Source organism: Falco biarmicus, chromosome 10 (genome assembly GCF_023638135.1).
Source record: "Falco biarmicus isolate bFalBia1 chromosome 10, bFalBia1.pri, whole genome shotgun sequence".
Lineage (NCBI taxonomy): Eukaryota > Metazoa > Chordata > Aves > Falconiformes > Falconidae > Falco > Falco biarmicus.
Window position 1 is genome coordinate 27525044 of NC_079297.1, and position 15685 is coordinate 27540728.

General features: G+C 41.0%; 1 protein-coding gene across 4 annotated transcripts in view; it reads right to left on the minus strand.

Moving 5' to 3' along the window:
- BMAL1 (basic helix-loop-helix ARNT like 1) overlaps positions 1–15685 on the minus strand; it is a 53279-nt gene that overhangs the window by 2291 nt on the left and 35303 nt on the right. For all 4 annotated transcript variants that reach the window (XM_056353420.1, XM_056353418.1, XM_056353417.1 and 1 more), the window contains 9 exons: positions 15527–15619; positions 14430–14547; positions 12127–12276; positions 10491–10737; positions 6104–6210; positions 5604–5754; positions 4898–4986; positions 2875–2983; positions 996–1089 (listed from right to left, as the gene is read on the minus strand). In XM_056353420.1, the coding sequence (XP_056209395.1) occupies positions 996–1089; positions 2875–2983; positions 4898–4986; positions 5604–5754; positions 6104–6210; positions 10491–10737; positions 12127–12276; positions 14430–14547; positions 15527–15619 (1158 nt within the window). The remainder of the gene's footprint in view (positions 1–995; positions 1090–2874; positions 2984–4897; positions 4987–5603; positions 5755–6103; positions 6211–10490; positions 10738–12126; positions 12277–14429; positions 14548–15526; positions 15620–15685) is intronic.

The following is a 15685-nucleotide window of genomic DNA, read 5'->3' on the forward strand; positions in this document are numbered from 1 at the left end:
ATTTACTGACAGCTACATGCTCTAGCACAAGCAATTCTTATGTATAGTCATCATGATTTCTGGGGGGAAACAAAGTCAGTCTGAGGCAGTGTTCAAATGCACAGAAGGATTTAGATAAGTGCTCTTCTTGCTTTGAACATAATTACCATAAGCAGCAATCCACTAGACAAATGCAGCCAGTACAAGTGTGTTCAGGTGGTTAAGTGCTGGTAATGGTATGTAAGTGCTACTCAAGCTGTCTTAGCACAAGGCATGGTCCATGGTATTGGTTATAAACTAAAACTGTCAGTGCGCAGTAAAGCATCTAATTGTCATATTTCGTGCTACAGCAGTACAGTAGAATTGCTGTGATTCACAGAACGGTCAGGGTTGAAAGGGACCTCTGGGCATCATCTGGTCCAACCCCCTGCTAAAGCAGGGTCACCTAGAGCAGGCTGCACAGAGCCATGTCCAGGTAGGTTCTGAATGTCTCCGGAGAAGAAGCCTCCACAGCCTCTCAGGGCATTCTGTCCCTGTGCTCTGTCACCCTCAAGGTACAGAATTTTTTCCTTATATTCAGATGGAAGCTCCTGTGTTGCAGTTTGTGCCCGTTGCCCCTTGCCCTGTCGCTGGGCACAGCTGGGATGCGCCTGGCCCCGTCCCCTGCCCGTTCCCCCCCAGCACCGTGATGGCCAAACGGCAGCACTTCCAGCGCCCACCAGTACGGGGTGCTAAAGAATTTTTGGAGCATCAAGAGATGGGACAAGAGCTGTTCCTTGCAGCTCTGTTAAAAAAAAAAAAAAATAATTTATATACCTAAAGAGCAGGTGGATTTCAAAAGCTGCCAGTGTTTAAAAACTACTGGTCTCTGCACTGTTAAGAGATTTCAGCCACCAGAATACTTTGATTTTTCCAGCCAAGCAGCCAGGAGTTCAACATCACCAGTAATTCTATAAGCATCATCTCACATTATTTGCCACTACTGCTACATGAGTGTTTGGAAAGCCAGTTCTTACCTTCTTGCCTCCTGGGGAGGACGTATCAGGTGGTGGTGTGCTGGTAATATTCAGGGGACTTGAACCGCAGCTAGAAGGTGATGATCCTCTTATCCTAGAATATTGATAAAATAAGGAATTAATTTACCAGCAACTTTGAGACTCAGGTACCAGAGACTTGGAGTTTCAAATGCTGGCTTTATTATCAACAAGCATAAGGTGTTAACAAGCATGAACTTCATTTTCGTAACTTCCTCACCCTTCAGCGTTACTCAAATCAGCAGCAGCTACATTTTTATTTGCAGCTGATAAACAGTTATGTAAATTGTCCAGCTTGCTCAGCCTGCAAGCTCTTCCTCCTCCTCCCCTGCATAGCCTTCACAGTGTCAGAAGGAAGGTGTACTGGCTACCCAGGAAAGCCTCATTTTTTGTTTTTTACTTCAATTTAGACCAGCTAAGAATTTGAGCTGCCTCAGTCCCAATAACCTAAAGTCCTTAAATGAGCTACTGCCACAGAGCTACACAAATACATTGAACATTCGATACAGTTACTAATTTTTTTTTTATTTTATTTTTTTTTTTTTACAAACTGGCCAAAGCAGCACTTTTCACTTCAATTTTCCGTAGCTTGATCAAGTATTTTTTTATTAATGAATAATGTACTAACTAGAACCAACAAACCTCTAGACCAAAGGGAGGAGGGGTAGTTACAGAGAAAAGCAATGGAAATGGGAACCTTATCCTTGGCAGAGCTCCCCTGGGAAAGCTGAACAGAAGGCAGCTTGGAAAATAGTAACAGCTGCTGAAAAAGGACTGGAACTAACCCAGGGTCTTGAAATGAAATGAAAACATAAGCAGTAAAGCTATACTACTACACTCACTGAGGCTAATTAAGTGTTTTACAAGTACTAAAAGGGATGGTTAAAGTTTCTAAGTGTAGGTTCAGTCTTGGTGTGCCTTTTTTTTTTTTTTCCTTTCTTTCTTTTTTTCTCCTTCTTCCTATTCTTACGGACAGGAAAGAAGCTATATGCGATAGGTCTGTTGCTCCCTTAAACAATACTGTAAGTAGTCCCTGGCTTGCAGCAGAAACAAAACTACGGGAAACAGACTGAATGTTTTACTGCCACTAAACATCTGCTGGATGAGACCACTTTTATAGGAAAGGGAATAATTCCCAAGAGGAAATTCATGAAGAACTGGGATTGTTAGCCAACAGAAATCAAGTGACAACCACTGAAAGTAGCTGCTCACACAGGTGAGAGATAAGACTGCTGCTCTGAGATACAGCCGTGTATCGCTACAGTCCCTTACTGAAGGGTGCTGCAAAACTTGTTCCACCCAGAGACGTCCGTCTCCGAGACGGACGGACTGCCCTGGGAAGGCAGAGCTTCATCATCGTGTCCCACGTCAAAGAGCTGTGGGAGGGAGAGCTACAAAAGCTGAACTTACATATCTAGCAACTTTAAAAGCATCTGAGCACAATGGATCACATCAGAACAAACCTTTTCTTCTTTTTTTTATTGGCATACAGTCAATAGCTTTGCCATTTGGAGGTTGTGCCACTCACACCCTTAAGTCATTGGGAAAAGAATGGTCTTGGAAAGGAAATTGTTTCTAGTTAGCAGTTCTTTTTAACTAGTTTCTGGTAAACAGATAATATCATCACCATTACAAAAAAGTTTCAATATTAGTCTTTTACAGTAGAAAGCTGAAAGGCTGTAACTTTCTCATTCTTTCACCATGGGCTTTTGACGGCCTGAAGCGTTCTGAATAGGCACCTGTAGCTGTCTACTTATAAAACACAACTGTACCATTCCATATTCAGCTTGAAGAAAGACTTCCTTAATATCCTCTTAAAGAACAATACCAATTTTCCTCTAACTTCATACCATTTTCTCACCTGTGAATCTCCATGATTTCTTCAGCAATCATCCTTCCTATTTTACCCGCCCCAGCTCTTGTTCCACCTGGAATTCCAGGCACAGTAGGATGGGTCCTCTTTGGGCCACCTGAAATGAAACCTTAAGGTCAGATAAAAGCTCCCAAACCATTTCTAAAAAGCATTTGTATTTAGGCACGCTTTGACAAGCTGCAGGATTTTCCCCTATTTATTTACAATTCTACCAGCTGGCAAGTACTTTCAAATGTACGGAAAGCTCTGACTCGCACTGAGCTATGCTGTGTCTCTCGGACACGCTGCTGCGCCGGCAGGTCCACAACAAGGTACGCAGCATACCCTGACCCTTATCAGACTCTGGCTGTTCCAAGCATCTGGTGGTGCCTCTTCTCCTGAGCTGGCACAGAATAGCTTGTCAGACTTGCTTTATCCTGTGCCTGAAGAGGTTTATCTCCAAACATGCTTGTTCTTTTCTTTGTGTCAAGACCTTGCTAGCGCATATTCCATTCAATACAGGATAAGCCCAAGCCACCTGATGAATATAAATAACCCCCCTGTAAGTAACTGCAAGTATCTAAAAACGGAGGAAAAAGTGAGGGCCGAACAGTTAGAAACTCACTGTTACTTTAATGTGATTTGTCACTTGCACAACACTTGAGAGGTGGCCAGGAAGGAGCTCGACACACTCCAAGGCACAGCAAAGAAAAGATCATGTACTGAAAGGGCAAGAGAACCCTTAGCATGGCTTATCCATAATGGATAATTGCTGCCTTTTAGAAATTTGTATTTAACGATAGCAACCCTCAGCACCTGTGGCTCAGACCCTCAGGAGATGAGAAGGTTCACCTAAAAGGTCATCAGATCCTTAGCAGAGCCAGAACCGCTGGAAATTAAAACTCCACTCAACTTTCTTTTCATCAGGGAACAAGAACTGTCCGTATGACGACATCATACATACGGTTTCTTTCCAAAGGCTGTTTTGTGGCAAGAATAAGCTTACCTTATTTCTATGTAATAGTTTGTTCTATATTTTTTTCCACTCTCAGAAGGCCCAAGTCACCACGTGACTGCCATTACTCCACCTTCAATTACTAACCACCACGCCTACGTGGCAGCTTCCATTCCTACCCATCAGCTGTCCCATGTGTTGCCACCCTTCCCCCTCCAGCTTCACTTACTGAAACTCATTTTTCACAGAGATAACTGAAAAGCCCAGCACTGTTCTGCTAAGTGGATTGTGTACAGCTTACAAAGTAATTCCAGACATCGATATCCTTGCTCGACAGCTATAGAAGCAGAGCTGACAGAAGTTATAAAGGCATAGCTGATAGAAGTAGCATCTAGTAAATAGGGCCTCTAAAAGCAGTGGCTCCCAACTCTTTGGAAAGAATCTCAGTATTATCACCAGCTTTCTATCCCCATCTTTCATCCACAGGCTGCCACTGCATCCTTCTATTCTACCGCACTTCCACCCTGCTCTGTTATTAAATCCAGCTCTGCTGTGCATTATGCTGCACACCACCTGTCATAAAAGATGGTTTGGTGATCTGCGGCATTCCTAACAAGCCCACGATGATTACTAGAGGTCAGTTTTCAAGTCTTGACAAGAAGTCACATTAAGGGCACGTGAAGGGCATTAAGCCAAACGGCCAAACTATACAATCCATTTGCCCTCCAAGCAGTCATCCACACTGACCACAAAGCTTGAAGTCACTCTTGGACAATGTTCAAATAGCACCATCCATGGAGGCAAACCCCTTGTTTCTCCCCCACGTCACTCCTCCAACCCTGTTTGCATTTGTTTCTTAACTGGCTCATTCACTTCTCTTTGACCACCTTCCATCCAGAGCTGGTATTTAAGTTCAAACAGAGCATGAACTGCATTAGCACTTTTTTTGCCCTAAAACTTATTTTTCTTCAGGATATTAACAAATTTTCGATGCAAAAGGGCAGCAAATTTGTACATGCAGGATTAGCTGCTATAACAAGGCATGACTGCCAGTAATTCCCGCAGTACAGCAGTTACCTTCTCCAGCCTGAAGCACACTGTCCATGCTGTGTGGAGAAGCTGCAAGCTGTGGGAAGGCTGCGTCTCCACTCTCAAGTACGTTGGTGCTGTGGATTTCAAGAATTGGAAGAATCAGTGATAGAAAAACCTGCAAGACAGCTACTCTGCCAGCGCATCAGAATGGAATGCTTCAGGATTTAAGTAGTTTGTGAGCCACTATCGCCTCTGTGAAAGAAGCACTGTGATTGACACCAAGGCTAGACAAACAACAAAAATAAACCATGTTACAACTCAAAGTGGGCAATGCAGAACCCGAGCAGCTTCTCAGAAGAAAATTCCTCTACCGCAGTTATTCTACTGCAAAGTCACTGCACCTGTACAGAACCCTTATGGAAAAAGTGGAGGAGAAGCCCCTCCCAAAGCAAAGAAGTGCATCTCCTCTAAGTCCTACAAAGACTGGGACTGCAGTTTTTCCCAAAGAAAGAAAATATCTATATTTTTTTCTATTTTATATTTATTTATATTGTATAGGCTTTAACAAGCAGATATTAAACTACTGAAATTAAACTAATTTCCTTCTCCCCAGGTATGCAGTTCTGGGTGTTACCAGAGGAAGACACCTATTGTCACAGAGAAGATGTGCACATATTTGGGTCAAATCTAATCTGACAACAGGGCAAAGCCATCAGTATTTACATGCATCCGCCAAGAGAAAAATACTTACGAAACGACTGTATTTGTTGAGACAATGTATTCTACTTCTTTGGTCCAAGGGTTCATGAAACTGAACCAGCGACTCCGCAATGTAATAAAAGAGCCATCTTTTATTTTAAACTTGTAGCAGTTAGTCGTAATTTTTTCTCTTGTCTGCAAAACTAATGACAGGCAGAAAGCAAGTTACCCTCTGTCAAACAGGCACCACTACTGCATAAGCAGAGCCCTTATCAGAGAAAACTCAGTCAACCCCTCCCCTTCAACCCTGAAGGAAAATGTTACCTCTGCAGTTATCCCCCCCACCCAACCTGAACCTCAAATAATCACTAAAAATCCATGGAAGTCTAAGATAATCATATTGTTTGGCACATGCAGCACAGTGTTCTTGACTGAAGCATTTGCAAACAAAGAGGTATCCAAATCTTCTCCAGTTTTTGGGGTTGTTTTTAATACACAATTGTTCCCAATGTTTTTTAGAAAATTTCTTTAATAAATTGTTAATAATCGTACCTTGTCTATGACATTCTGCAAGGTGTCCTATATCATCTTGATGAAAATATTCGTAACACGAAGTACCTAGAAGTTCCTGGGGTAAGTATGCCAGAATGGCTGTCGCCCTTGGGAAAGGGAGGGGAGTAGAAAATTTCTTTTAAATTGAAGTATTAGTGACAGATTACTAAAACTCACACTGAAGCTGGGTAAGGCTCAAGTAATGCAGAAAAGTATTTCCAGCTTAGAAGGCAAAAAAAATAAATGATTAAGAATACTGTTTTTAATTCTCAGGTAATTAAAAAAAGTACATAACACCAACAGCTATTATATTTGACCTATTGCCACTGGAAGGGATGTAAGACTTTCAAAAGCTTTGGAGATATATTGTAATTTTCAGAATTTAAACCTAAATCAAGCTGCCTTGTCACAGTCAGAAGATAATACAAGGTGTTCTGCATAAAGTACCATCAAAAACCAGACAAAGGTTTGAAGAACTGCCACATTCCCCGTGTACCCATGGTGCAGCTGCTGCACAGAGGCCAAATTGTAGCATAACGAGTGTTTCAGGAGCATTTTCTCCCTTCAAATCCTAAGCCTTAAGAGTGGGACAAAAAACCCACCCCAGCAAACCCTGCACCCACACCCATAAAAAAGAAAGGTTAGCAAATAGAAGTTTCCTGAGAAAGCACTAAGAGACCTACTATGTCTCATGATCGTGTTCGATTGAAAATGGAGAAGCAAATAAACGAACTTATTTGTTTCATCAGAACCAGCCACAAAGTCAACTCATTTTCTTCCTCCTCAGAAAACTTTACAACGACATACACCTGTGATCTGCAACATGGGAAAGACATGGATTCCTGATCTGACTCAGTAGTGTTCAAGGAGCTGCTGGCAAAGATGGAGGACATCTAGGAAAAAAAAACTTTGTACATCAACATGGTAACCCAAGCTTTAAACTAAGTCCGAGAGGAAAACGCAATGTAACACTGCAGTAAGTGACAGTGAGCCATACAACAGCCCAACGCAAGGCGAAAGGGTCGCTCTCGACAAGGAAAAAGCTACTGTGGGCCAGTATGCTCAACACCCAGAGATATGCATGTTAAAACAAGACTACAAGAATTATTTCTTGACTTGTTAGTGGTTTAGAGGGTGTAACAACTTCACTAGGGTTGCTCACCTAACCCAGAATACCAACATGAAAAACAAAACAGATGGGGAGGCGGGAGAAGAAAAGAGAGTTGCTGTCACCTTGTACATTAGGGATCTGTACATTTGCCTTCTGCCCTCAAAAGATCACATACCCTCAAAAGTATGGCTTATCTGGGAAGGGACAGCACATTATTGCTACCACTGTGCACAGAACACAGCCACCACCCAGGGAATTCACTCTAAGACTTCCTGGTGCAGGAAGAAACAGTTGAGAAAGGAACAAAGCAGGACAAGCCATCCAGGTCCAGAAAGATCCTGAAACGCACACCATTTAATTCAGAAGACAGAACATGGTCACAATCAAATCTGCAGGAGCCCATGTGAAACTCCTCAAGAACATCAGAGCAGAAAGTACCATGGCTGAATGACTCCAGGTAAGAGTCTGAGATGCTCCGTAGAAGAACAGGAAGCAAACAAAAGTACTGAACTACAGCAAACTTTGATTTTCTGTGTTTTCCTTGGGGAAAAAAAAATTACTGAAGTAAAAAATGATAGTTCCTTGAAGAAATCAGAGTGAAAGTCACAATTCCAAGCTACTCCAATGCAAATTAAATAGGAAGGGTAGTAAGGAACAAGCCTAGGTAGATCATCACCTCTTCAGCAGTCTCAAAAAAGCCCAGTGTAGAAATCAGTACATATTAATAACTATGACTAAGAACAGCAGGAAAAACACTGAAGCACAAACCCCATGGTATTTAAATGCAGGGCGTTTTTGTATTTTCCCCAGGCACACTAAAAGCATTCAGCACCCGTCGGGTGGCTTACACCTGATGCCCTCATTGACAGGGCGCTCTATGACCTCGGCCTTGGAGAAGGAACCATCACAAGTATTCATGCGACAGAAATTTTCAAACTGGCTTTTGTCTGGTGAATGTTATCCCAGGACACTGAAACTGCTGACACCTCCAAGACTGCTTTGATGAATTATCTGAGAGCCTGTGGAGAACCTCAAAGCAGCAAAACGTAGAGTCTGTCTTTAAAAAGGAAGAGCTAGGAACTAAGTCAACCTTATTCCACTATTTTTCTAAGAACTTTAGTAACCAAGCCTTTTAACAATACTGCAGTGGTGGGAAACCTGACAGTCATGGGTAACAACCACTGTGGGCACCACCAAGTAACTGTAAAACCTCTACATTTACTGTCATAGAAGAATAAACAGGCTTTTTGAGAAGATGCACGAAATTACAGCAGATGTCAAAAGACTTGCTGAATTCAGTATCTGACCATATTCTATTAAGCAAGGAAGGAAATCGTTCTTGTCCTTGAATCTCATCCTTTCTTTACTTTTTCTCCATAGGTTGCTTCTCCCAACTTAACAAGGCAGCTTTGAATTCTGAAGCTGTATACTATGTCATCTGCACATGTAACTTAATTTTACTTTCAAATTCACCATCCAGATTCATTAAGAGTAGTGAAGGAGTAAGAGGTGGGATGGTTCTCTTTAGAACTCTCTCCAGTGTAAACTGCCATTTGGACAGTAACTGTCGAGTTTGGGCTACTCTGCAGTAGCCCAGCTAGCTCGTACCTAATCTACAGCAGCTCTTCTCCAAGGACCATGCAATCCAGCAGGACAAAAAGTTAGGGTCACAGAGAGTTTTAAGCATCTTTCCCAGATTCCCTTGGACAAATGATGAAGTCACAGTGCAAGTCTATATGAACAAAAAATCCCAACGTAGAAATAGATTAATAATTTTCAACTTTTACAGGTGCCTAAATATTCTCCAGTGGAAGCACAGATCATAGGATGCCAAGTTTAAGCCTACAGATGAGGTTTTCTTCTAAAAAAAAATAAGAATAAATAAAATATTCCCCAAAGAGACCTTTGAAGGAGTATACACATTCCAAGGACTGTAAACAACAGCTGGAAAACAAGTGAATAAAAGCATATGTGTTTAAATCCAGTGGGCCAGTGTTTTCTGAGTCTTATTATTTTAGAAATACTTCAAAATTCTCCATCAGGGGAATACGTCTGATCTTTTGAAAATAAAGCTCATTCATGCCTTGGCCTAACAGAATGGCACACCTGCTGAGCAGCAGAAAGGCTACGAATGTTCTCATAGCTCCCAGAGTGATCATCTGCACCAGTCACTGCTGCTGAAGAGCTGATACTTTAAAAAGCTTTCTATTAAATTAAAAACAAAAAAAACCAAACCCAAATAATCCAACCAAAACCTGCAAACCCAAACAACCCAACCACTCCAACCAGATAGATAACATTAACAAAAAAATTATCTTTATTGCACTTCCCCTCCAGACTATCAGCTCTCAAGTCCACTAGAATTCAGCTGACACACCGCGGCACCCCTGAAAGAAATTCCAGCAGGCAGATTCTGTCAGATTTTGGAGCCCGGGGTTTCATACATTGCAAACAAACGAGCCTAAGCCCCAGGCAACCTGAAACAGCCTCACCTGGGCAGCACCAATCCATCTTGGCAAGGGAGGGAACCAAACAATCCCTCTCCAACCAGCCCAATGTAACCCCTCCACTAACATCCTTCACCCATCATTTCTTCCCTTGACGATGCCAGTTATTCTGAAGGAAGACCCAGGTCATGTCTCTCTGCTACTTCATAAAATTTAAGCAACTTTGAAAAAGATAAGAATTAGCTTTCTGGATAATAAATAAACCTGATATCTGAAAGAAGATACCACACTGGTACAAGTTCTCAAACCTTTTCCAAGAAGTAAAGCTTATGAAAAGCTTGTTCTTATACGTACAAAAGATTACACATACAGAAGTATTAATTCAGCAGAATGTGTCCGAAAATAAATGTATACACTATCAAAGCCTAAAGCAGCCTGTGCAATAACTTAACTACATAGTCTTTGCAAAAGTCTTCTAACAACAAAGAGGTAGTAATTACAGATTCCATTTTCAAAACAGGACAGCATATTCTTCTGAGGATTACATATATACATTCCCTTAATAATGGCAGAAATGATCCCTGGATTATTCCGTCTAGTAAGCCATATTACTGGAGGGGTTTGGGGGTTTAAATTTAATCATTAGCAATGAACAATACCTTTGAGCTCTGTCTCAAAAACCAAAATCACATGCATTCAGGATTCAGTAAAAAGCTGAAAACAACAGTCATTTCTTTTGTCAGTAATATTTACACTGCTTTAAGTAAAGCTGTCAGCAAAGCAGTACTGAACAGTGACTTACTGTGGAAGTTACTACAAGTATTCTTACCTCTGATCTACAAAAACAAATTTCCCATCTATTGCATGTCGAGAAACATATTCTGTAGGTTTCACCCTGATCTCCCCGTTGACTGGCTGTGGCACTACATGAGGATGCAGCCGTCCAATTGCAACAAGACAGCTTAAATTACAACCCTCGTTATCTGGTTCATTATCTTCATCTAGTCCCATTTTTGTTGGCGGCCAGCTTTTTAAATATCCTGTACTATGAATAGTGCAAAAGCTTTTGCGATCTGCTGTAAAAAGAAAAGAACAAAAACCAAAACCAGCAGTTAGATCATGGATAGTGCTTTGGAGAACTTCATCTCAGTTCTGCTAATAACGCATCTCCTCTATTATGCAGGGAATTTGGGAATCTGTTCACCCAGGGATTTCCAGCGCACCTGCTTCTATGCAGCTAATCTGAGGTAATTCAATAAGCAATTTACCTCTGCAAAACCACTGTTTATACTGAAACATCACATAGTTCAGCGCAAGGTCACTTTTGATTAAGTAGAAACTGCATCCCATTTTATTGGTTCAGCAAAGGATGCAAATAATCTAAAGGATTGTTGAAGGAATTAGTATATTAATAAATAGATGCCTTCTTTTTCAATTCAGCATGAGGCTCCTACAAAAACCAGGAACAATTTGTTTGGCCGAATATACCCTGTTTGAGGTGTACAGGGGATAGCTGTACACAGGGGCGAGGATGAAGGTGCACAATGACAGGTAATGCAGTCAGTGTTGGAAAGGAGAACTATTCCTCAGCACTGAGCAAGCCTTTAAACTGCAAGGAAGACTTTCACAGAGAGGCGGGGTAAAAGGCTTATGCTCAACTGCACAAACCGGCTTCCTCACGAACGAGCACTTTAAAGCATCATCCCAGGTTGAAGCCATGTCTGAATCTAGCAGGAACTACTTGGGACAGCTGCCACATCCAGAGACAACACACTGAAACTGCCTTCAGTTCTCTAGTTGACACTTTCCACTAACACCAAAAGTATATCCAATGTATTAGGAAAAAAATAATATTATTATCAAAGAATAAATTTCTGAATTTGGACTAAATACATATTCCAACACCTCTAGAGTAACACCCCACAGAGGAAAAAAGTATTACCAACTTTGATAATGTTACGATCAAATATTTCTGGTATAAAAATGCTATGTTTCCAGTAATCAGAATGTACCAGAACCACAGATGAACTCAGAATAAACTAATTTTTCAAGGTGGATATCCATCCAAATACCACTTGTCAAACATGGAGCAGAGAGATAGAATGGGTAACAGCTCCCCTTTGTTGGAGACACTGCCTAGAAGGTCAAGACTGAATGTTATATGATCAATGTCTAAAGAAGATGCAATAATGACACCACAGCTGTCAGCACGAACTGACTGCAAAGATTTCAAGAAAGCAGAGAAGAGATTTTGGCTTTATATGCTAATACACTGTATAAGAGCTGGGGGCAGGATGTGTGTGTGCAGTATGAATAACAGGCCTAGACATAGTTCAATATCTTAGTAAGAAACACTGACAGGGTTCAGTAAGAAAAAAATAAGTCAGCCACTGCAAGCGAGAAATTGTATTAAAAACCCAAACCTGACAGCCATTACATTTGGCAATAAAATGTGTAATTGTTACCTTTCTTCTTTGAACAGGTTGAAGGAAAATCCTTGTCTTCTACTTTCACTGAAGGTCTATTGCACTTCATCCTACAAAAGAAGGACCTTCTTGCTCCAGAGCATAGTCGTGATGGCCCAGGTGTTATATCAGTCTTAACTGGGAGTCCAGCTGTAGCAAACAGAGGAAGTGAGGAATCCTCCTTTGTCAGGTAAAAAGTTAAACCACACAAACGCTTACATCCTATAACCCAACTGTACAGTGTTTCAGCTTTGCTGGGACTTTTACATCCTTCCTCTGAAGCAGAAGTCCTTTTTGGAGATTTTCATGTAAGTGAATATGTGCAGGACTCAACTGACCACATCAACATTACAATTTCTGATTACACCTTCTAGTGTGAAAACACCGATGTATGCTTGAGAGCACAGGGTCTAAATGCAAAAAATAGCACAAGATTGTACAAATCCACACAAGTTTTGCAATAAACACTGTGATTTCTTTGACCACTAATCAAGTGATTAAAAATAGATTATTTATCCATAACTAGTGCAGTACTTCAAACATGGTGCAAGTACTCCATACACTCGATAGGACCCTTCAGACTGGAAGTCTTATCTACCACTACACCCACCCAGACAGCACATATGTATGTACAGAGCAAAAAAGGCCCAGTGCCATTCCAGGTCCATCTCAACTGCTGTTTCTAGACATCAGATTTTTTCACTGTTCTGACGGAAGGAGGTAAAAAGGCAGCAGTGACCTACACAGAGATCGCAAATCCCCAAGACCTCCAGTTACGTGCAAGAAGCCTCTCTAGCCTCACAAGCCTCACAGAAATATGTGCGTATGAACATACCCTAATGGTAAGCCCTGACCTTGACCATATTCTTGCAGGAGACTCTTAAGATTCTTTTCTGTGGAAAGGAACTGGAGAAACACAGTACCGAAACACCTATCAACCCTGGGAGCCAAGAGCAGAGCACCGGTACAAACACAGCTCCGGGAAGATGCCTGGCGTGCATGAGGAGCACAGGTATTAGCAACACCAGGGATGCAGCTAGAGCTGCAGGGGACAGTGCTCCAAGAGCTGGTGGAGGATTTAAATCGCATACCAACTTTTCCACAGCTTGCTATCCACTTCAATCATTTCTGCATGGGGACACGTATAAACAAACAGCTATAAAACACGTACAAAAACTTCTAAGGCCCTGTAGGCTTTTAACACAAGGAGGAAAACAACGATGCCAATGTTCTAGTGTAAAGTGTGCCTCCCTTAAAATTAGAATTGAGTGAGGTCACCTCAAGGAGGTCAGACTGTCCTGTACCACGTGCACTCTAAACTGCTGTTCAGTGGTGAAAGTACAAGCTGTGCCTGAGTCACTCATGCCAACATAAAAATAAATACATACATACTAGTACTCTTTAAGAATATGAGTTCTTGAAATTCTACCAATCAGTCTATCATAGCAGATGGGAAGACTGTAATTCATAGTATTTATTTTTGCCTAACTTTGTCAGAGGCATGCAAAAAAAAGGAGCTAGCATTGGATATACATGCGTGACAACCAGACAAAACCAGGAGCCAGAAAAAACTTCAGCTGATCCAGCTGGAGCCTCTAGGCTCAATGCCCTGGAATGATCTCTCCCAGCTTCAGTTTCTGAAGTTGAGCTGGTGGCTTCTTCGAGATGAGATCCTAGATCCTAGAGATCTCTGCTCCTGACAAGCATGAGACTTAATGACCTGGAAATCTGCAGTTGTAACATACCACCTTCTACTTAAGCAATGCAGATGCCTGTTAAGAGAGTGAATTAAACACCTACTCGCCTCACAAGCGGCAGAGATACAGAACTGCTTTAAAATACCAGAGCAGAACAGGGCTAAGAGACATAGTAGGAAATGATTCCAAGAATCAGGCCAAAAACCTTGCTAAGAGAAAGGTTAGGTCATTGATGGAAGTGACAATATAAATAAATAAAAAGAATCCTCTAACTTGACTGACAGCTAAGGATTACCAAAATTAATACCAAGTGTACCCTGACCATTAAGAACAATGACTTAGAACAAATGCTTCATATGTTTTAATGGGAAAAATTAAACTTTTGTTGCCTGGAAAAGAGGATACCTCACAGGTGAAGCCAGTAAAACTAATAGATCTATACTGCAGTGCACACCAAACCAACCAGCTTCTACACTCAGGTGTCTGTTTCAGACTGTTTTTTGGGTATTGTCCTGCAATCCAAACCGCACCCCCACACACACTCACTTTTGACATGGCAAATATTTAGCAGTAGTGCAACTGACTACATGCTAGTTTTTCACTCACTTTTTGCATCTATAAGCCTTTCTCGAGGCGCAGTGTCAGAAGAAGAGAGCTGCTCCTTCACTTTGGCAATGTCTTTAGGATGAAGGTAATCAAATAAACTTTGACCAATCAAATCATTCTGTAGAGATTGAATAATCAGTCAAAAATGAAAATACATTGTTCAGTAACATTTTCTCAATTTTAGCAATCATTATAAACAATCCTCTTACATATAGGCCTAACCAAGGAACATCAAACATCTGAGATCCAGGAGTTAACAGAAAGCATGCTTTCTATGTATATTTAAGTTATTACTACATTACATAGTAATTTCATAAGTGTTAGCACGAATTTTGCAGGAATAGCATGCTCAATCCACCACCACCAAACATTCTGGTTTCTCTCCAGTCTCACTTCATATGCCACACATTTGAAGGAAGAAGTCCTAACTGCAGATGTTCTCTCTCGATATTTAGATAATGAGTAAGTAGGTAGTATACACCTAACTAAAGGCTGGCTGAAGTAAACTTCTGAAGCTACTTCAGTTTTTAAATTTATTGAGGAGGGCAGATGACAGAAACAGTGGAAAAGATTATTTATACAACTTATTGTATATAAGTATGTAAATATAAATTATTTATACAATATATGCTGCAAGTTAAGCCTCACGTTAAGCATATATTAAAAACCTGGCTTTGGTATAATTGCTTCCCAGTTTTCGTCAGTTAAGTATGCTAGAAAAACCAGAGCGGACAGGAAGACAACAAAGTCAAAAAAATTCACGTGAAGCTACCGGAAGAACCTCACGCTTATTTTTCAATATTTGCTTACGTCCCAATTAGATAATGCTTTTGCAAGCCTGAGGGTAATCCCTGATCAGAATGCAACAATCAATGAAGAAAATTTAGTTCCTTTTCACCTCCCTAGTTTGAGCAGAAAACAGAAACAAATCTTCTCTAATGACATGGCAGAGCAAAGCTCTTTCTTCGCAACAAACCTCAGCTTTCCCGACAAGCTGTTCACATAAATACCCCTCCATATAAAAGCATAATCATAGAAAAACCCCACACCCTTCAAATCTTTTAAGGCCTAACACTACTTAAAATGGAAAATAATACCTGACTATAGTTGAGGATCTTGAAGACAGATTCTGAAACAAACAGTATCTTCCCTCTGTCACAACCCACAACAAAAAGAAATCCATCTGCTGCCTAATTAGGGGAGGGGATAAAAAAAAAAATAAATTACTGAGTTAAACATCCTCATTCCATCATTAT